Here is a 22910-nt window from a genome sequence, read left to right as displayed (position 1 = left end):
TCCGTGATTAAAATGGGTGTATGCACATGGGGAAAAAGGGAGAATCACCTTGAACAAGAGGTAAGGAAGAAGAATTGGGTATGCCAGGGTAGCATGACAGATAGTGACCATACCTGCTGCTCTAACCCCTTGCAATTCTATCACTCTGCATTGGGGAGTAATACTGACAAGTCCTTTCCCTCTGGTCTTCCTATGAAATCGTGCTAACATTTGTTTTCTGCTCCTGACACGTGCTATCTCCTTAGCTTTAAAGTACTACGAGGCAAGAGCTTAAACAAATGGCCCCAAGAGAAGAACTTAGATCGACGGGATTCACGTAATCCCTTAGAGTTGTGAAGATCATGGCCTCACCATTTTAACAAAAACAGAGCCAGAGCAATATTGAATAGGAATGTCAGCCTTAATGTAGTCATTAATAGCACAAGAGGCATCCATGAGGCACACTGACCTCTCCCCCTAAACCAAGTCAAATAATTTTCCCGCTCCACTTGACTCCTCTCTACATCACCCCAAGAAGAATTGCATTTTAGCAATCTTTTCAGTGTGATTGGCTTTCAGAACTGAAATACGAGGGTCAGATATGTTGGTTGTTTGTCAGTTTTGCAGACAGCATAAGAAGCAATGAATTAATGTAATGATTCCAAACGAATAGAAGAGATAAAGCTACATGCAGGGTGTTAAATTGATTATTTTGGAATGTGTATCAGTCAATTTGTCCACTATGCTACACAGCTGCTTAAAGTCTATTTCTGAGCCTCAAGCATCACCCATATTGCCACAGGGAAAAAGAAATAAAATGAATACACATAAAAGGAATTGCAGTAAATACACAGAAAAGAGAAGGACAGTGACACCTATTGCAGAGGACATCAAAAGAAAACACAAAGAGGAAGATGGGGAACAACAATGACTTAATAGGAAAATTCTGAGCAGTTGCTCCAAATGTTGTCCACAGAGAGCTGCTATTTGCTTTATGCTGGCTCTCCTTGTTTCCAGCTGTTAAGTTCAGATTGAAAGAAGCTAAAAATACATGAAATGCTTTCCAGATATTATTTTCCCATGTAACCAATTGGTATTAGTTGCCACAGAGATGTTCTTTTGCCAGCAAGAAGGGAAATAGTATACAATGCTGACAATAGGTGTATTCTGAAATCTGCTGTCTTTGACAAGATGCTGTTCAAAATATAGGAAAGATTTAAAAGGCATTATTTTAGCTACAGGAATTCCCAACTAGTCCCATATTCCAGCAGTGCAACATATGAAAATGATACTGAAAGATTCGGGTTTTGTTTGTTTGTTTTATCACCTGTGAGAAAAGTTGTACTCTGTATTACTCTGAGGTAGGAGATGTGCAACATTTTTACCAATGAAGTTGTGGTGTTTTGGTGAAAAGAAAAAAAAAAAAAAAAGAGCAGGCTGCAAAATCTCTACAATTTAGCTATATTGTTTCCTGACAAACTAAAATGTCACAATGCTTAAAATACAAACATACCTGGTTAGCATTCATGACTCTCCTTGACAGTAAATTAATCTCTGAACAAAAAAAAAGGGGGGACGGGGACATACCAGAAAACATCCAGTTCTTTCTGTAAAATGTGATGTATAACAGACTTTATTTTACATGCCTTCCTCTGAAAATAGCAATGATTACACCGCTCAACTCCCACACACCCCCTGACCTGACTTTCTGACACTTAGTACATTATATATTCTCAGTCCTGGGGAATGATCCAAAGATTGTCAATAGGACTCCTTTTATTGCCAGAATACAAACTACAGCATACAAAATACATTACCGAGGTAAACAGGCAACCCTGACTTCATCTAAGATTAAATCCTCTTTTAAAGAGGAATGTGATAGATTTGTCCTTTTTTGTTTGTTTGTTTTTAAATGAAATCTGAAATCCACAGCTTTCCATAGTTTTGGAAAAAGATGCTGCAAGTCGCAGCAGCGATAATCTGCCAACTACAAAGCACATGTGCAAGCAAGACTTCTTTTTTGTTTTTTTTTGTCTTTCAGGCAAACAAGATTATATCTCCTATTCTTTTTGTGGGGATGAGGCGGGGGAAGTGTTAACATTGCAGCTGATGCAGAAGTGGAAGCTGCAACTCCCTTGGAGCTTGTATCGACTCTGTAGCCTACCATGCCATTAAGAGATGCTACTGTACTACAGAAATTGTTCCATTTTCTTTTTTTCTTCCCAGAAAGAGACAAACATGAAGGTTTGGTTTGCTGTAGTTAATTGAAAGTCTTGCAGCATATCTCACGATATTCCACCCAAGTTCCAATTCAGCTCAGTATCCTGAGTATCAAAAGTTCCTAAAAATCTGCTTAGATAGCATTCGTGAATTATGACGTTTTCCTTCGTATCTGGTGACATTTAGTTTGGAGCTTTATCAGATTGCTATTGCCCAAGCATGATTTATTTTTATATATAAAATTCCCCACTGAAATAGAAAAGGACACATAGTGAAGGTTAGGCTAGAATTGCAACCATTTCAAGCAGCCTTAATTTGTAAGGAACTTATTTTTATGAAATAACTTCTTAACTGAAAAGATACCACCATTTATAACAATGACCTAACTTTTACTCAAAACAAGAAAGTATGTGTCAATACTTTAGGGAAAGAGATACTCTATTACAGCTTGGCTTTCTTCATTATGCTAAAGAACCACGTCTGGCTGATGTATTTATTTTGTAATGTTTAACTATAATAGAAAATAGATGAAGTTCAAATGAAAACACTGTTTAGACTGTGTCAACAGAGCATAAAACTAAATGAAGTAATTCTGAATCGACTATAAAACATATTTGTTAATAGTAAAGTTACTAATGGTTATCTATCAGGATCACAGCAGACACTAAGTTAGATGCAATTTTTTGGTTTTGCAAAACAGCATCATGCAGTGCATTTCATTGCTATTTTATCATTAGTGTAAATAATTCAAAAACAAAGCAAAACAGGAAATCTGCAGCTCACTTTTTTTTTTTAATTGCAAGTCACCAAAGGGCTTTCCACTAAAACCGCCAATGCTCAGTTTACATTTGCTAGCAAAAGAAAAGCAAACAACAGTATTTTGTATACTGAAACAACCGCTTTGTTACAAAGGGAAGGATTCAGAAAACTAGAACAAATGCTACTGCTGTAAAAACTAAGTCTTCTAGACTCAGTTCAAAGACATACACATTCTTCTACAACAGACTACAGTTTTATATTCATCTCAGCAAATCAATCTACTAATAGGCATCAGTCATCAACACGTAAGTAAAGGCCTGCCGTTTGAAACAGCTTTGAAGTGATTGGACTTGCACACAGTCATAAGTATGACAGAACAGCTTAGCTATTAAAATGTTTCATCTAGCAAAGAACTGTTCATCCTAATTGACTGAAATACTCTTTGAATGCTATTATTGCAAGGATACTTTGCTATGCAGTGTTTTAGTACATTGCCACTTGACTTACATCTTGAGACCCAGCACAACCACATCAAATCTTGTTAGAATGTTTTCTCACACATGCATTTATCAAGAGACCAAAACAATAAAGCCAACTGTCATTTTTACTACCAGTTGCTTAGTTAATTCGATACTGAAATGTACTGGGATTCATTACAAAAGCTGCGTGCAATCAGACATTTCAATCAATCTTGCCTTTTACCGCGCCGATACAACAAACGTGAGCGACCACATCAGCTGGAGTCAGCCGGCAGGACAGGATGGAGCTGCTCACCTGCTCCGTGCCTGACTGCTTGGTGCCAGCAGTACCACTGCATAGCTCCACCAAGCAGAGCTGAGCAGCCCTGGTGCATGCCCTGCATGGACCACATCTCAAGTTGATGGGCAAGAAACCCCAGACATACATCTGAAAACAACCACACACCACCCCAGCTGCAAAGCAATGAGGTTTTATAGGCCTGTCTCATTAATCCTCTCAAAGCAGATTTTAAAAATGCTGTAAGTAAATACCTCACAAAATTATTTTTTTTTTTAAAAGAAAAGCAGTAATTATTAGGAAGCATATGTGATGATAGCCTCCATTTCAGGAAGTTTTCACTATCATAATCGATCACCAGAAACACAGTCAGAAGATTAATAATAGTTTGTGCTTGTAGCATTTTTCCTTCTCCATTATATTCACAGTGTGTTAACAATTTGCAAGAAAAAGGAATCAAATACACCAGTAACTGCCACCAAAATTATATTTTACAGAATCAAAAAAACGCTGTCAATTTAATACCTCCAATAAGAGATTATTTGATTTTTACCTTGTATCTATCAACACATCATACATTTCATTAGTTTTTACCATTACTTTTGTTACCAGGAAGTATGCCACATCAATTCTTTGTATGTAGGCAAACGTGTTATCTGTAATCTTTTATTCCCAAACTGCTCATTACCATAAAGGAGTAGATACAGTTACCCCAGTCCTCTATGTATTTTCCACAGTTCCACATATTCTATTTCCATATTCCAAATTAAAAAAAAAATCCATGTGAACTTACCTACAGTTGGGAGGAGGGTCTAATGTAATTTCTGCAAGTTCTTTCTGAATTCTTGAGGGGGAGGAAAAAAAAAAAAAAGACATCAGGGCTTTGTTTTTGCAAAATATTTCATTCAACTTCATAAGCATTTCTACAGCAATTAATAATAATAATTCTTAACATTTCTAATGGAAAGCTGATGCTATAAGTTTTCATGAAACTGCTTGAGATCAAGGTGCTAAAAAACAGACTTTTTTTTTTTTTTAAATGAGCACCCAAATATCAGATGAGTTATTCCATGCACAGCCATCTACAAAACCCTGCTTTTCCTACAGGTCAGGGTTCTCAGCTCTCATACACCTTACTTCTCCATTTACCCTCTGTCTATATGCCTCACAGTTCTCTGCCTTGCTCTCCAGAATATTTAGCTTGATATCTCTTGTGCAGTTGAGCGTTTGTTTTTTTTCCCTTCTGTCAGTACAACATTGTTGCCTGTCATCCTCACCCCTGCTCTGACATACAGAGCCTGGCCCAGCCTTCTCCATAGCCTCCTTGCAGGTGTCGCAGGGCTGCTATGAAGCCCCCCTGCTGCTGAACATGCTCCATTTCTTTGTACTAGGAAGCCCAAAACTGGAAAGGTTACTGCAGATGCAGCCTAATGAGTGGTGAGAAAAGGCGAGTGATTGATTCCCTCTACCTACTGACTGTGCTCCAGTTAACGCAGCCCAGGGTGCTGTTGAATTTCCTTAGTCCCCTGTCAACCCATCCTGCCTAGGTCCCTCCGAGCAGCAGCCCTACCCTCGCCTGTATCAACTGCTCCCCCAAGTTCACCATCATCCCCTAACTAAGAGCATGTGCTCGGCCACATCCTCCTGGCCACCAATACAGGCCTGAGGCTGGACTGGCCTAGTGCAGGCCAACACAGCGGTGCTCAATTGTTACTGGCACCCTGCTGGAGATCCTCTTCCAGTCACTGCAATGCAGTTCTTAGGGATTTCTGGGTACTACAAGGTTTATATTACCATGCCAAGCCCTTGAATTCTTAATCTGCACCACATCTGGCGATATGGCTCCTTTTCTTTATACCAGCATCTCCATGGAAGTCAGTATCTCCCACTCTATAGAAATGCAAGCGTACATGGTAGGAGTTCACTGAGCTCCCAAAGGAGCTTGTAGGAGTTTACATTTGCCAAAGATTTGCCAGAGTGCCATATGCAGGACTGCAGTGGCCGCTCTCCCTATAAACTATACCCCAAGGCCTTTTTTATAGGTTGCTATTTCTGGGCAAAAGCACAAACACTTAGAAGTAGAAGGAAGAAGGAAAAGAAAGACAGTATTCCCTCCGTATTTTCTTCTCCCTTTCTCCTGCTCAAGATTTCATGTACTATGGGAGCAGATTACTACTCCTTGTATTCCCCACACTAAGAAAGAAAACCTAAATGGTAACACCACTCAAATTCCTGAGACACATGTAGGTGCTCAAGCCACAACCAAAGATCTCAGGTCTGACATGAAGCACATACACATCCTGTTAAAAATGACTGCCACCCATCTTGCAAATAAATACAGGAGAAAAAAAAAAAAGTATCTCAAAATAAACATTCACATATACTGGCACATATAACATGGAAATGAGCACTTTACACTAATTCTCTACATAATGTCAAGATCCAAATACAATCTTACATGCTAAGGAGTCTCACAGCCACTATCAAAATTCCCCTTATGCCAGTATGTGTTGATTTTATGGCTGTAATGAATCAACAAACCAAAAGCAGTAGAGGAATTGGCCTGAACCAGAAAATCCAACTCTTTATCATTCACATTCTGAAATAATTAGGACATACATCGGTAAGATTGTTAGGTAGAAGTACTAATCTTTTCAACTATGTTGGCTGGTCTAATAAAAGATTAAAAACAGTCTTTCAGACACATTATTAGCTTTTCTTCCAGCCCCTGTCCAACCCAGCCCTACATACAAACACCAGTTACTCCTGTAGAGAGAAACAAATTCAACGCTTATTTGTTTATTCTATTCATTGAAATATTTGCATCTTCAGGAAGTAGAATTTTACCAATAAGTATCTTTTTTTTTTTCTTGTAAAGATACAAACAGAGGCTGCTTAATCAATATTTGCGGTAAGTCATTGTAGTAATACTGCAAGCCCAACAACTTTTTTAGAAAGAAAAATCTGATTAGTCCAAGCACACCAAACATTTATGTTTCTTTTAAATCCAGTGATTTTTTAAACAATCCTAACAATTTACACCTTTTAAAAGAGAGAAGATCTTACAACTGTGGGAGATGCTGAAAATATTTCTTCTGTCTATGACATAGTTCTACCACGTTTTTGAAATTTATGCTGTCGCAAATTCAAAACAGAAAATTTAAATAGCATGAAACCTCCTTCAATTTCATGTTTTATGGGTTCCTTTGTTTTTTTTCTGCCTTTTGGGAAGTTAGCAAGTGATGGCATTGAACTTCCACTCAGTCAGGGATGATTCCTTTGCTTTACATATAATAATAGGAGCAGTTAATATTTCATTGCATTACTACGAGCCCATGAGACATCAAGAATGGATTGGCAAGTGTAGCTTAAGCCCTAGACCAAAAACCTTCCAATCATCCTCCTAAATCCTAGTCCATTTCCCTTCAATTCTGCAAAGAAATGGGTACAGAGCTTTTTCTTTTTCTCCCTCTGCTCTAGCTTAACAAAAAAAAATCTAATTTCAAATGCCAAGAGCACTGAAATAATCCTAGATCAAGCTTTTCCCGTGATTCAGGAAGCAAGAACAAAACACCTTGCTGCTTCAAGCAATAAAAATTGATCAGATGATACTTCTATTTTTGTTCAGAAGTCCTAATTGCTTTAGCAAGCATCTAAGATAAAGCGATGTTTCATTCATGATTATTGTTATTACACAAACAAGCTGCAACATTAATATGATACTGTCCATCAACTACTCCTCAACAAGTACTCCATGCTTATTCTCCTCCTCTGTGGCATATCCAAACTGAAATTAATATATACACCTTACAATTCCTTTGTTGCAACTTTAATTTACCTTGCATTCATGCTGAGAGCACATTCATAAACAGTTTCTGTAGAGCAGCTGACATGCAATAGCTTGTTCACATGTCACGGCATTCAAAGTTACAATTAAATCACCAGATAACATCCCGGAGAGCCCTGCACTGACAGAGACCTCCGATGCGCAAGTTAGCCTTTGTCTGCATGAGTTATTCCACTGCTCTGGCACTTGTTTCATATCTCCATTGAGTTGTCTTCAGAATCTGGCATAGGAGAGGATGTGCCTCATTTCCTTTGCTGACCACAGAGGGTTCACCGCGAGAGCGTGTGGCCTCTGGCAACATGACATTTTTTGCAGGGTCCTCTCTGGCACTTCTTTCTTTGTATTTTCTGGCTCAGTAAGTACAGTTATGTCGAGTTATGTCAGCGAGTGAAAAAAGGACTCTAAATTAAAATAATTATACACACGCACACACTTTAGATTTAAATTAATGACATTCTGGTCTACTCTATATATTTGGGGGATGGGGGGAGGTGTGTATGTGAAGTCTCTCTGGTAATCAAAGCCCTGAGCTGTACACACAGGACATTTAATCTGCAATGTCAGATCTGATGCTCTTTGTTTGATCTTAAAAGAAGTCATTTGACCTCTGCCTGTCTCCCTCTCTCCATATAAATAAATATATAAATAAATGTATTTATAAATATAAATTACTATTACTGTGTTTTCCTTTCACTTTACTAATGGGAAAGAACAAGCATACTTGCCTTCAAGAAATAGTGCAAAGGTTAATTTACCCCTAAATTCAGAAGCATGAGAGTACATTGTGGATTTCAGATATTATTAATTCTTACAGACATATATTTACTGCTGTTCCAAGCCTAGGGGGACTATCTGGTGTTTCCTTCTTGAAACAGTTAAAGTTCTCTAAACCTAAGGGAGAACTGAACATGTTAGAGGATTCCCTGATATAATTCATGGAAGAAGCAGCAAGAAAGGACTAATAACAATAACCTATTTTACCACATCTACTTTTCTAAAATGCATACCTCTTTATGCATAAAAGTTATGTGAATGAATGCACCTTACTGAAGAACATGTTATAAAGAAATGCAACCACTAGTATAAATTTCAATCTTACAGGAACTGTGACTGAGCATGAAATTTATACCAAGATGGTTAGATTCATGATGAAGGAAGAGAAGTACTCATTCTTTCATATTAGATGCATATGTAAATAACAAGGATATTTCATATAAGAAAAAGCACTCAATTTTTCCACCATATTCAACATGCTAAATATAATTCCTTAAATAATTCCTATAATCCCTTAAAACAGTGCTGTGATAAACTTCACTGAGGACAAAAAAAGGGTGAAAAAACAGCTCATTTTAATTTGATTTCTAATCAAGTTTAATGCATTACCTAGTTGCTATTTCTACGTAACAAGAAAAGCCTACAACTGAAGTTTTAGAGTTCACAATTCATTGTAAGCACAGATATTTATAAAAAGAAATCCAAGACTGGACACTAAGGTTGACAGATTTTCAACTATCAACTTCAGGAGCCAAGCAAAACAATACATTTATTTGTTGAGCTACTGTGTCAGCCAAGAATGGTTACACTTCTCTCAATCCAAAGGTCAGGCTAAGATTTGCTGCTTAAGAGGTAACAAGATGCCTGCTGTTTTCAAGGACAGCAATTCAATTCCGTGTCTGAACTGTAATTGTGATATGCAGTGAGTTTCTCAATCTTGACATGTTAGGTAAGAAAGGTTGCTATTTAGGGTGATGCCCTCTGGGTGAGGAAAATTGAAGGACCAGCACACTGTACGACATATGCTGTAAGCTATTACACCTGTATAGCAGCTAGCCTTAAAACTATTAACAGAGAAGGGCAGCTTGTGATGGCATTCTGCCTTCTTGATGCCATCTATGGTGATGCTAACAGAAGAAAAAAAAAATTGCTGTGACTTAAATACAAATTCAAGCAGTCTCATATATCCTTCATAATAAAATCATTTTGGAAAGCATTAAATTGCTGGTGTAGTACACTCCTGTGCAAGACAAGGTAGCAGCCTATGTTTACACAGCGAAAGAAAGAGCACTGCTAAATCTTGACTTATATAAAGTCAATACGACTGGAAATTCTTTGAAAGTAAATCTAATTGACTACATAAACATTCAAATAAAAAGCAGAACAGAATTATTCCAACTACAAATGCACAAATCTTAATTCTAATCCTACATACACTAGGTAGCATAATGTAATCCAAAACTACTGTGACTACAATTCCAGATGCATGCAAAAGCTCTTCAAGTGTGAAAACGTGGCTTCCAAATTCAGGTTAGAACCAAGCCTGTAGTCTGCAAATTAAAGCCCAAAGAAAGATTTTCTCTTAACTTGCTAGCACTCTGTTCTAAATAGAAATAAAGGAATTTTGACAAAAGCCTTAACTATTGTATGCTCTGCTGTTTGGGGTTTTTACTGATTTCAGCAGGGTTGACACTTATCTACATGAAGATTATTGTCACCTTAGTGTAATGCCATACAAAACCATACATGTAGTTAACAAAGCTAATGAAGGAAAATGCTGCTAAGCTTATATGGAGTCTTTTTTCCCCCACTAGGAGAGCAGATTTACTGCAATTTGTTTCAATTTTTAAGAAATCACCTTTTTTAAACCTGGCCAAAAACAACATTCCAATTGACGGAATGTAGCCTTATTCCCACAATATTGTTCATTTCTAATGAACAAAAATGAGTAGTATAGAAACTGTCCATATAAAACATCCACATAGGCACAGACTCCTCAATATGCAATAATATATTTTTCCTTTCTTGATGTTACTCCCTTCTTCTTCCTCTCTACTTTAATTTCTGATTTTCCTTTCTTCAGGCTTTAGTGATTTTAATTAAAAAGCAAACAACAACAAAAACAACAAGTAACACGAAAGCCTGACCAGATTAAGAATGTTTATGGAAAGGTTGTTGTTATTCCAACACACTCACAAACTACTGAATACTACAAAAAAAAAAAAAAAACAACAAAAAAAAACACTATACAACTATTAAAGAAAACACAAACCACTATACTACTATAAAGACTACATTGCTGGGATTTCTACACAGCACTATGACAACCAGCGCTCCTAAAAATACATTTTTTTTCAAAAGTATTATTTATTATATCCTTTTCTATAGAACTCTCATATTTATAAAAATCATCTCAGCTTTTAAAATGCAGAATCAAAGGCTTTTCTTCAATATTAGTAAACATGCGAAACTTGCTTTAGAGCCTAACTGGCAAACATACTGATGTCAGCAGCTGGCATAATTAGTTTCAGCAGAACCATAAGCAGATATGATTAAACTTTAAAAGGTTTAAGTAATTTTATCACTGTGAAATGCGTGTTGATAAAAGCTCTAAGCTTTGAAGATACAAAGCTAAGATTAATAGACCAATTTCTGACATATCGTTATTAATTTTTTAATAGGATAGTGTCCACAGGCCCTTGTCAGAATTGCAGCACCATCACATTAGGCGTTGTACAAAGTTCAGAATACAGGGACTTTTTACTAAAGATGTTAAAAACTGGATTTTATGACCCTAAAAATCCTGTCTAATCTAATATTCTTAATATTGTGAAATAACAATAGTAGGAAGCAGACAAAAGAGAAGAAGCCCAGAAATGATAACGACTATGAGGATTAACTACATGAATAACATCACACTTTGAAGTGAAAGTTGTTTCGTTTTTGTTTTCTTTAGTCACAAAAAGAAACATTGCCAGCTATCCCACAATCAACATGACTAGGTAATCTCCAAACAGCATCATAGTAGGAATGGGTCTCAAGAAAGCATCTAATAGGGGGAAAAAAAAAAAAAAAAGAAAAAAAAAGAGGCCTCACAGAGGCTAGCTGTAAGGCAGGTGCCTGTGGTAGGAGAGCAGCAGGAGAAAATGCATTTTCCACTACACCAGAAAGACAGAAGAGTTCAGGACAGAGAAGTAAGCAAATGGTAGGGGCCAGACTAAGCCAAGACACAGGCTTGAATCTTGATGAGATGTAGACACATGCTCATACACCGGCATTTATGGCCTCTTCCTACGAGCATGTGTTATAAATTACAGTGACAGGGCCTCGATGCTTCTCCTTTACATGTGGCACAACTCCAATGTTTTTTCTTGCAGTTTACACCGCCTTAAATTAGTGAAAAACAGGATCTGGGAATTCTTCATCAGGACAGTCTGCAGAATTGGTCTCATCAGATTCTTTTAGAAGCGTTTAGCTATGATCACTACACTCCAATTTGAATTCTGCTGCCTGGACTAACACCCGTACGCGTACTGATGGAACAACACTAAACTGTAAGTTCCCTCTGGCTGGTCCAAGCATGACAGTCATTATCTGGGAATTGACATGATAGTTTAGAATAATTTAAATAGCTATTTCACAAATCCACCTTTCAAGCAGAAAAGAGACGGAAAAGCAATGGGCATTAAAACAGACCACAGTTTAAAGTAATGAAACCAACATGCATTTGTTGTTCACTCAAATATCTCTGACCTGACCATCTGGGAAAAGGAAATGCAGTACTTTACAGCAATAGGTATTACGGTAGTCCTAACATGCTGAGTTACTGAACTGTCTGAAATGTTTATGGTTAATTAACTGTAAGTTACACTGACAAGTTTCAACATCAGTCATACATACACATACAGAGATATATTTTATAAGGCTACAAAACTGTCTGAGTTTTACTAGCAATAAAAAAATGTCAGCTTTTATCATGCAAGCTACTATTAAAACCATGTGAAAGAGCCAATCTGTCAAAGAAAGGAAAAAAATATACAGGTCTCATTATCGTGACCAGCCTCAAAAGACTATTACACTGACACAATAATGTTATAATAAAACAATAAGAGAATGAATATACTGAACCTCTACATACATAGATGGCCAGCGAAAAAATGAGAAAGGTAGAGAAACAGAATGCTGTACCTTTTAGCACTAGTTGACAGTTTAGCAGCTGTTTTGCTTGATATTTTGCCCTCTTTTTTCTTGGGTTGAACTTGCTCCCTTTCTTGTTCCTGCTGAACACCTTCACGTTGATCTCCATCAGAGCTGCCTCCACTAGTGCTTGGACTATCATCAACTCTCTGCCCCTCCGTAGACATGGCAGATGCTGCACTAAAAAAAAACCACAAATAACAAAAGTTAGCTTTTTCAGAAGAAGCTGTCCAACAATATTTCTTGCACCCCTCGAGGAAATAGTGCACAAGATTTAGGTCTTCATATAGAAATGCGTGCATTTTAGTACTAAGATTACTGAGGTACTGTAGAATTTTGCCATAAAAATCCTAACAATAATTCAGGAATTGGTCATTTTAAGTCCCGTAACAAATGAATAACAAGCCCATCCTCTCTATATATGAAAGTCATAAGTTATTGTAGTTAAGTAGGAAACATGATTGTGCAAGTATAATACCATTTGTGTAAATGAGATTTTCCAACCCCTCGGCCATATCATAAGTTAACTTTCTCATCACCACGCCACCAGTCCATAGCCAGCACAGTTGTTAAAAACCAAGAACTACGACTATCTTAAGACTCTTTGCTATCCCATATGAAATAAACCTGTGGGCTCTTTCCAAGTCTATAATGTGGGTTTCCACATTACAAAATCCACATCTTGGCATGCTTGATGGAAACACTCACAGAACCAAAAGGCACTAACACAGATCTGTTTGTGTTTACTGCAACGGTACGCTGCTAGAGTGTAAGCACGCTGGTAGGGGATGCAAGAAGTTTTTTCTGACAAATTCTGTTCAAGCGGCATGAGACAACAAAGCTGTCAGGGAATACAAGCAACAAGAAATCTCGGTATATTTCCAGAAGTCAAGTTAACACTTTATTTGCACGCTTCTGATACTAGTTAGCTATTTTCATTTCTTCCTTCATTTTAAATAGTCTAACAATATGCCAACAGATGAGGAATTACAAGCCCACTGTTACAGCTGTCATGACTCTTCAAACTGCTCTAATGAAGGGCAGATGTCCATGAAAAACTCCTAGTAAATTAGCATATGTGGTGGCAATGACTGTTAGAAAATTTCACACAAAAAAAAAAAAAAAACACACACTGTCCTTCCTTCCACATCCACAGCTTATAGATGTATTTTATCTATCTTCCTCTGTTACAAATGAGCCACCTTGAAAGCACACAGGCCCAAACGTTACTCGCTTACACCCACGCGATCCCCATGTATCTGGGTGGTTTTTCTGATCAAATCTGTCTGAATCAGGAGGTTGCTCTTTCATACACAATAAGCTTTAAATTGCTGTGAACTTCGACTTGCTTTTCCTTTTACCTATGTACAGACACCATCACAATTAAGAACATAACCATTCACCTTGACGATTATATGTTTTAATATGCTCTCCAGGGAGAATAAAAAGACTGCAGGCTCAGACTCAGCCACTCTCGCTCAGTGGATTAAACAAAGTTTGTCTCGCTGCACTTATTTATGGAAAGAGGCAGCAAAGGAAAAGTAAAGTAACATCGATGCCAACAGGGTTATGTTAAAAAGGACACTTTTTTAAAAAAGGCCTAAGTGTTACAGATGCATGTAACAAAATAAATTTGCTCCTGTCCTGCAGAAGCCTTGCCAAAGTCTGATGCTATCAACCAGCACATGGCGCGGAGGGGAAGAACTAATCTTTTCAGGCATTATTCACACAGCTCAATCCAACTAGCTTCAGGAGGAATTAAGGGTTTTTTGGTCTAATTGATGAAGCTAAACAGAAAGGAAAACCTGAACGTCTGAAACATTCAAAATGTTTAGACGCTAGTGATGGATATTGTACAAGCTTTCCCCTCATCAGCTTATGCTACATTTGGATTTCATTTTTGAAATAATATTTTTGAAGTATATTTTCATGTATTAATTTTTAATAAAACACAACAGCCAGCCTGCTGCATGAGATAACCGAAATAATGGCGGGTTTGATTCCTAACACAAAAATTAAAAAATTGTTCATTCTTAGCAGAACAAGTTTCCGTATGGTACAGCTATGACATATTAATGCAATTCACGTATGTACACAGGTTAATGTCTAGATATTTAGATCCTGCTTGTCAGATGTTAAGATAAAAGAAACAGAAGATTTAGAGGTAATAAAACACAGAAGTACCTTACTCTGACGAGTCAAGATACGCACTTAATATCTATAATGCAATTTCAATAGTAGATACCAGTCTTCAACATATAGCTAAAACACAATCTGGTCTCTTTTAATAAAGCTTTTGATGGCCTTCATTTACTTTAGATTTTAGTTCTGATCTTTGCTTAATACATTTAATTTTAAAGAGAAAATTCCCTCCACGACGTACATATGCTTTAACACTGCAGGCCAGAAAGTTAAAAGCATTTTTAATGAAGCCTATACGCATAGGACATCTGCTGCGAATAATCTCGGCTATAAATATTACTATTATCCCAAAACAACTGTATCACTTCATAAGTTCAGGTTACTATCCAGCAGACAAACACTGTAACAGTAGCCCAGAGCATATAATTACTGTAACATGTAATGCCAGCATTTACAGCAAGAAAATGCTTAAATCTGTCACTCGATGTCTGGCTAGTTTCTTATTCCCTCCACCCCCTTCTCCTCTCTCTGTTCCCCTTTCCTGACACCCAGACAACTCTGGCCGTGCCCTCTCCTCCCGATATCTGCAGTTTTAGCAATAACGCACAGCTCCAGGGATGCTCAGCAAAGTGCCTTTTAAAGGGCCCCAAGTCAGAAACCTCAAACGCGGTCCTACTGAAGAGACAAACGCAGGTACGAATAAGAAAACTGGGGGGGGGAATAAATAAATCAAGCGGGCAACGAGGGCATCAGGAAAACATTTCGCTGCCACGAAGCCAGGCGGAGAAACGCGAGGCGCTGCCTGAAGCCGGAGAGTAGGGGCAGGGGGCGAGGGGCTGCGGGGTGCCGGGAGGGGCTGCGGGGATCGGGACCCCCCGGACCCCCCCCAAAATCCCAGGGGTGGGCGGAGGGGGCTGCGAGGTCAGCACCCCGCGGGATGATTCAGCACAGCCGGGGGTTACAAGCGCTGCCTCGACGGCAAATCGCGAGCCGTGGGGGTCCCAAGGAGCCGGCCCCTGTCATATTTAGCCGCGGGGACCGTCCCTTCCCTGCCCTGCCGGGCAAGCGGAGGGAAAAGAGCCGGAGGGCAAGGAAAGGTCCCGCGGGCGGCCGAGCTGGCGATGCTGCCTTCCCAAGGCGCCCCTAATTTTCTAGGAGCGGAGACAAATTGGGCACTCCGGGGTCCGCGGCGAGCAGCAGCAGCAGCCGCCTTCCTCCATCTCCAGTAGGAAGCGCAAAGGAGCGGGGGGGGAGCGCGGGGGCAACCCGGCCCCGTGGCCCCCCCCCCCGGCCCCGTACACGCGTAGGGGGGACACCCCCGGTGCTCCCCGCACCTCTGCCGGGGCAGGGCAGGGAGAGGAGCGGGGGGGAGGAGGAGGAGGAGACTGAGAGAGGAAGGCGGCGGGGGCACGGGAGGGGGTTGGGCGAGCGGGGCTCCTGGGGGGGGTAAGAGGGGGAAGGGAGGAGAGGGGGGGACTTGGGGGGTTAGAGAGGGGTGTCGGGGGGCAGCGGGGCCAGGGGAGAGTTGTTGGAGGGGGTGCGAGGGGGGGGGGGGCGGGGAGCGATGGAGGCTGGAGCCAGGGGATGGATGGGGCCGGATGGGGGGGGGCAGCGCTGGGAAAGGGGGTGACAGGGAGGGGGGGCAGCGCTGGGGGGGGTGCGAGGAAAAGGGGAGACGGGGGATGAAGGTGGGGACCGAGGGTCGCCAGTAAACGGATGGGGAGGGGAGGGGAGAGTTGGGGGGGGGGAAGGATGAAGGGGGGAGCAGGACCGGGGCGGGATGGGGGGGGGCTGCTACCTGCGGGCGAGCGCGGGTCGCTCTCGCTGCTGCGGGGCTGCGGGACGATCCGTGGCCGGGCGAGGGGCTGGGAAGGGGGCAGCGGCCGGTCACTGAGTCATGAGCCCGCTCTGCCCTACCCTGCCCTGCCCTACCCCGGCTGCCCGCCGCTCGCCTCCCTTTCTTCTCTCTGTCCCCCCTCCCGGAGCCGCGGCGGCGGCGGCCGCTGTTGTGCTGCTGCTGCTGCTGCTCCCGCCGCCGCTCCTGCCCCCGCTGCCCGGAGAGAAGTGAAGCCGCCGCCGCCGAGGACGCGCGCGCGCGCGCCCCCGACGCCGACGCCTCCGCCGCGCGCGCCCCCGAGAGCTCGCTCCCTCGCTCCCTCTCTCTCTCTCCGCCCCCCTCCCTCCGCGTGGGGGGGGGGGGGGGGGGAGCGAGGGAGGGAGGCAGGGAGCGCGCGCGCGCGCCCCCGCCAGCCAATTAGCCCGGGCGCTCAAGGGAGGGGCGCGCGGGAGCGCGCTTTGGGATAGGGGGTGGGGGAAGGGGGTGCGCGCTCCCGCTGGGGCGGGGGAAGGGGAAAGGAAAGGGGGGGGGGGGGGGAAGAGCCGTCCGCGGGAGCGCGCGTTAAAGGGAAGCCCGGGGCCGGGGCGGGGTCAGCGGGGACGGGGAGGAAGGAGCCGGGGGGGGCCGGGGGAGCAGGGTTGGCACGGCTCGGCCACGGGGCAGGGGGGGCGGCATCCGCGGGGCCAACTTTGTTCGCCCATCTTTCCCCTTTGTCCGCCCCCGGCCCCCCCAGCGGCGGCCCTTCCTCCGCGGGACCCCCCCACGGTGCCCGAGCCCCCCGCGGGGCCGGGGCCGGGGCTCCCAAAGGGGCTGCGGGGGTCTGGGGGCGGCGGCCAGGTGAGGGGAGGCCGGGGCAGAGCTGCCCCCCGAGAGGCTCCCCCGGGGAAGGCAGAGCCCCCGGGGCTGTCAGGGAGCCGGCTCCGCTGGCCTAGCCGAGGGAGAGCCTTGGGCCGCCGCCGCTGCTTCGCTCCGGGCGTAGCGAGCGAGCGGAGCTCACCTGTGCTCTGTCAACTTTTACTTCATCGAGACCTGTGTCGGCCAACACGCCGGCCACGGCTCGAGGAGTCAAAATATTTCCCCCTTTTGGACGGCGAAAGGGAATTGACGAACGCCTTCTTGCCATCCCGCATGCAAAAGGGAAAAGTTTCTCCCTGCTTGAGCTGCAGGGCATTATACTTTTTCTGACTCATGGTTACAGTGTAGGTGGAGTCCGTGCTCCCAAACATACAGAAATTGAGAACTTGAAGCGCTGCCGAGACGTTTAAGGATTAGGAGCTTTATTGGCACCCGGCTCTCATGCTATATCCGGAGAGCAGAAGTGATTTTTGCAGTTTCTCTGTACATAAAATTAATCTTGCTCTTTGTTGATAAATTGTTTTGAAATAACTTGCTTTATTGTCTCTTCCTGTTTCATTGTTAAATAATCCCAGTGACGTTTTCACCTAAACTTAAAAACGCCGCAGTCAGCTAGTTCTACCCATTTCATGTGCATTTACAGTACATTTCCCTGCTTCTAATGAGCCCCTCATGTCATCGAGGTGGGTTTCCATCAGTGGACACGTGTTGACTTCTACAAGCCCTAATAACTAAGTAATCAACAGAATACGATGCATAAAAATATTTTTAACAATGCAGATCTTCTGCAAGCAGTGCTTCTTATCATGCTGGAAGGCTGCTGGCTGCGTTACATGCTCTTGACATCACGGTTCCCTTTTCTAAAATCATTGAAAGCGTGCCTTTTTCTTTCAGGCACTCCAAAACAGACCTCCTGAAAGCCATCCAGGAAGCTATGAAATACACTTCTCAATGAGTCTCCAGCCACATTTCCTTAATATCGCTTAAAGGTACCTTAAAGGAGGCGTACATTTGCCTGTTAGAATACCCCTCCTATTGAAACTCCTCAGCCCGTGTCAGGACTTCACTTCAGTGACAGTTCGGTGTGCTTCATTATCTCTCTTCTTTTCTGCTAGAATCCACAGGAAGCACAGAGGGAGGAGAGCCGTGAATAGCCTAATTCAGACAGGGGCAGGATGGGGCCAGACCATGTCCCAGAATCTGGGTCACAAATTCCCCGTGCCAAAAAAATCAAGGGAGTGCTGAAGTGTTCCAGCACCAAATGAAGGGTTTGAGTCATTGAGAGTCAGGCCCTGATTTTTCTTTTGGTGCATAACCTCTGGCCCAAAGCCCTAGACGGTAGCTTAAATTAAGGGCAACCAAACGAGGGAGAAGGCTTGTCCTGCCTCATGACCAGGACACGCACGCTGAGGTGTGCTGTGTGATTTTAGAAATGAAGGTTTTGAAGGAGCCCTACCTACGCAGTGGTAAAGTGAAGAGGGCAGGGTAGTAAACAGATCCCATATTTATCGTTTTGACCTTTTGAAATAATGCATTTGGCCCTCAGATGTTAAAGGTTGTACCACACTGTGTTATTTAAAATTCTCTGGAAGGCTGTTGTCAGTTTAGATCACACAAGGTGAAATCCTGGCCCTCTTGAAGTTGGATGCAATACTCCAGTGTTTCACCCATGCTGGAGGGTTACACTTTTTTTTTTTTTTTTTTTTTTTTTTCCCCTGCTCAGCTTTGTGTGGTTTCTAGCAGCTGACACTATTTACAATACCGGACACATCCAAACCAACCTTTACTCACACAGAAGCTTACAGCTTCCTCAGAGAAGCACACCAGGGTTCAGCTCACCCGGCACAGATAGTCACGCTGTCAGACCGTTACAGCTAAGGACACTTTTGTTAAGGCCTCTTGATTTAGAGTGTCTGCTATGAGGACAGATACATCAATCAAAATTCATGAAGTTGGAGAAACCTGAGCCAAGTTTCCATTTAAGAGTGTTTAATTTGAGGATGTATTGGATCAATTTAGATTTTTAGACATATTTAGCTGTACTGAGATCTCATCTCTGGCAAGTTTCACCCATCTTTATTCAGTTAAAAAAACATGGAAATTAAATGATGAATTATTGTTAGATGTCAAATTAAGAAATAGAAAAATGCAACTTTGAGGTTTCTTCTGCATTTATGAATTATTGTCCATTCACATTTAAAATGGGAAATCCTTTTAATAGTGCTATTTAAGCTGGTAAATGTACATCATGATCAAGTTATAACTGGTAAAAAAATTGCGTGCTTGGCCAATGAAATTGAAGGGATTTTTTTTTTTTCTTTTTTGAGTTAGAGAAAGACCAGGAAGTATCTCAACTCTGATGGTGCTGAAAATATAACAGCAACTCTCAGCATCTGACTTTCAAAACTTTAATGTTTTATATTAAAGAGTGAGATTGAAGGTATTCAATTATCCATGGAGTGTCCTGTTGTTCTGTCAGTTTCTTTCAGTCAAACCATGATGAGCTAGATCATTTCATCCATCTGAACCATTGTCAGCAGAGGATTGGAGCAATGAGGATGACAGTGCCTTTTTCATTCTTTACCTTATTTCACTGTCAGCTCTGCAGGAGCTATCCCAGCTTGTGTCACCCTCTCCCTATTTCTTCCCTGCTGCTTAATGTATTTGATGCATCTTGGGCGCCACAGCAGATAGTGGGCAGCGTTCTGTAGCAGGCCATCCCTCCTGCCCTTCATCCTGAGTTGAGGGGGAAATACAGAATGGCATGTCTCTACAGTAGCTTTATGCTGTTAAGGGATTTCTCTTCCATAGCTGGCTTTCTTTGTCCTATTGTGATGGCACAAAGCCACAAGGACAGTCCAGAGGACCTGGCCTGTTCTCTGTTCTTTTTACTCTCCCTGATAATTTCTCCTCCTATTTGTAGTTAGCTTATTTTCACAGTGCATCTATTTTTTTTTTTTAATATATTTTTTTTCTATGATCCTGCTTTGCTTTTGTCACTACTTGGCCAAATGCCACACCGTATGTTGGTAAATGTAAACTGAAATTCAGAGTTACTCTGATCGCTGAAACCTTCTGAAGATGTGTCTGAAGAAATAGTGTTTGAGTGATTCAGAGATGGGGATTCTTTGTGTTCATTTTGTTTTACAGCTATCTTCATGTAGAATGAAGTGGAGTAGCAAGGACAGATTTTTGGAAGGTATCTGCAACAGAAATTTTATTAGATTTTTCAGTTAATTGCATATGTCCTCATCCTTGAAAAAATGACACCCTGTGTCATAGAAAACATGATTGAATCCTGAACACCAGGTAAGCCTATTATTCAAATACTGCCTTGACAGAAATCTGTTTAAAGTATTTTCATGGCATTCTGAAGTAAAACGATTGTGTGGGCACAGAGACAAGTTATTACTAGCCTTCTTTATTTGCTCTACAATAGTGTAAACTCCCAAATTATTAGAATTTATTCACCTTAATCTTTTCAAGCCATTAAATATGAAAAGAGTTGTAAGTTGTGATGCAAACAATTTAAGATCTCTTTCACTCTGTGCTCACCTAAAAAAATAAGAATTTGCAGCTCCTCCTCCTCCCCTTTGCTCAGAAGCTGAACAGCTCCCACTGTCATTCAGCTGGAACCAGAAGAAACAACTGGGACAATAACCATGCAGCATCAGAGATCCTCATGGCTCTCAGGTGCATCACTATCCAGGATTGTAAAGAATAAAGGTAAAACATATTAGGGATAGGGGGGAAGGAGATGTACTAACTTGCTTCCATGTCCTTATTGAAAGTCTGGATTTTTCTTTAAGACAGGGCATAAATCACTGCTTAGTGTCCAGAATGGAAGTTTGTGCTCGTTTAGTGCCCAATTTATAGATAATTGCACAGGATAATTCTCTGATAGTTTCTAGACAGAAGTTGTTAACAACTGATTCCTAGACTAAGCCACTGCTTTAAAAATCTCATCTTGTACGTACTGAAGGGAAAAATCTTTATTTCCAAAGCTTTTGTAATGCAGTGACCTGTAACTGGAAAAATTCCCCACATTGCCCATGTTAATTCATCACCATATGGGGGACAGAATGTTGAAAAGTGATGATAGGTTAGAAAAGAAAATTGTGGGTTTTTTAGGTGTTATTTCTGCACCCTCTTCAGCACCTCCACATTCCTCTTATTTCCTTTTGGTTTCATAGCATCTTAATTCACAGGATCAGAAGCTGCTTTTCTGGTTAAAAATGGGTAAAATCTCTTGTGGTTCTGTAGGGAAAGTTACATCTTTACACAGAAAGAGAAGCCGTGGGCACTCCTGTTCCCTTTCAATAAAGTTAAGGTTCCAGGAGAATGTGGGCTAATATCCTCTATGGTTAATGCATGATTAATACATGCTTAAGGAGTAGGCTAGCGCAGTCACCACGGCAAACGAAACCCCATATAGCAAGCTCGTTCAATCCTTTCAATATGATTGACCAAATGTATTTCAGAAACCCAAGGGACCACAATCAGTCTGAAGCAGATTGTCTGCCTTGTACAGAGTGGAAATTACCCACATGTTCTCTGCAGGGGATTCCCCCACTGAAATGGAAGTCCCCTGCAGCAGTAAGTCAGACTAGTCATGTTTTGCACTTCTTTCCTAAAGATCCTGGCCAGACAGCTTGCTTTGGGCTGTACTTGGAAGGAATAAAAGGGAATGTCAGTAGTATGATGAGCCTAAATCATCCCTTCTGGTTTATGGCACCTTATACACAACTAATGCCAATAAACTAGCTAACCAGTGGCTAAGTACAAGGAAAAACGGAGGAAGAAAGAAGTATCTTTTGTTTCATCCTCAGTGGTTACAGTTGCAGGGAGTAAAAGATAGATTCTGCCTATAGGCAGATAGATCCTGACAAACTTCTGTCTGCTCTTCCCTAAGCTTCTCCTGCAGACCATCAGGGAGCAGGAAACAGAACAGCTAGTGCTACTCTTCCTCACTGACTTGCAAGGAAGTAGGCAAGCAGTGAAAGCAGCAACTTCGGGGAGAGACAGGCACTCTTAATCACACTGGGACTGTTCCCAGGTCTGCGGATGAAGTCATGGGGAAGCAGTGGGGAGGACACAGGTGAAATATGCACTTCATTTTAAAAAGCTTCAAGGCACAACACAGGTGTGCATCTAGTTGCTAAGCAAGCAGACTTTTTCCTGTACCGCAGTTTTAAGCAGTGCAAGCAGATGTTTGGACATTGCTGGACTCAGCTCATCTCAGCTATACAGACATAACTCAAACTTTTTCTGTTAGTTGAAGCTTGGACAGATATGAGGCAATCATTGAGCATGAGTCTAAATCTGGATGCTTGACTAAGACCTGAAATAAAAAGAGGGATTACATATTTCAGATAGGCTCCAGCAAAAAGTGTTGATAAGATATTGCAATGTTTCTGCAGGCCACATGAATATAATAGGTGGTATCTGGGAAAATAAAAGTAGCTAGTTTTAATAGTTTAATAGTTTAGTGGAAAGTAATTAGATAATTCAACCTACAGTTTCTATTTGAAATTCTTCTTTGTC

The 22910-nt window shown here is 41.7% G+C and overlaps 1 protein-coding gene across 1 annotated transcript in view; it reads right to left on the bottom strand.

Annotated features, from left to right (window-relative positions):
* LOC137852544 (ubiquitin-conjugating enzyme E2 E2) overlaps positions 1-16835 on the bottom strand; it is a 211639-nt gene extending 194804 nt beyond the window's left edge. The window contains exons 1-3 of the mRNA XM_068674357.1: positions 16473-16835; positions 12524-12712; positions 4508-4558 (exon numbers count right to left, since the gene is read on the bottom strand). Coding sequence (XP_068530458.1) covers positions 4508-4558; positions 12524-12699 — 227 coding nt within the window. The 5' untranslated portion in view covers positions 12700-12712; positions 16473-16835. The remainder of the gene's footprint in view (positions 1-4507; positions 4559-12523; positions 12713-16472) is intronic.
* Positions 16836-22910: the final 6075 nt, after the last annotated feature.

Source organism: Anas acuta, chromosome 2 (genome assembly GCF_963932015.1).
Source record: "Anas acuta chromosome 2, bAnaAcu1.1, whole genome shotgun sequence".
Taxonomy (NCBI): Eukaryota; Metazoa; Chordata; class Aves; order Anseriformes; family Anatidae; genus Anas; species Anas acuta.
The sequence above is the reverse complement of the archived record's forward strand: the minus strand, read 5'-3'. Positions and strand labels throughout refer to the sequence as shown.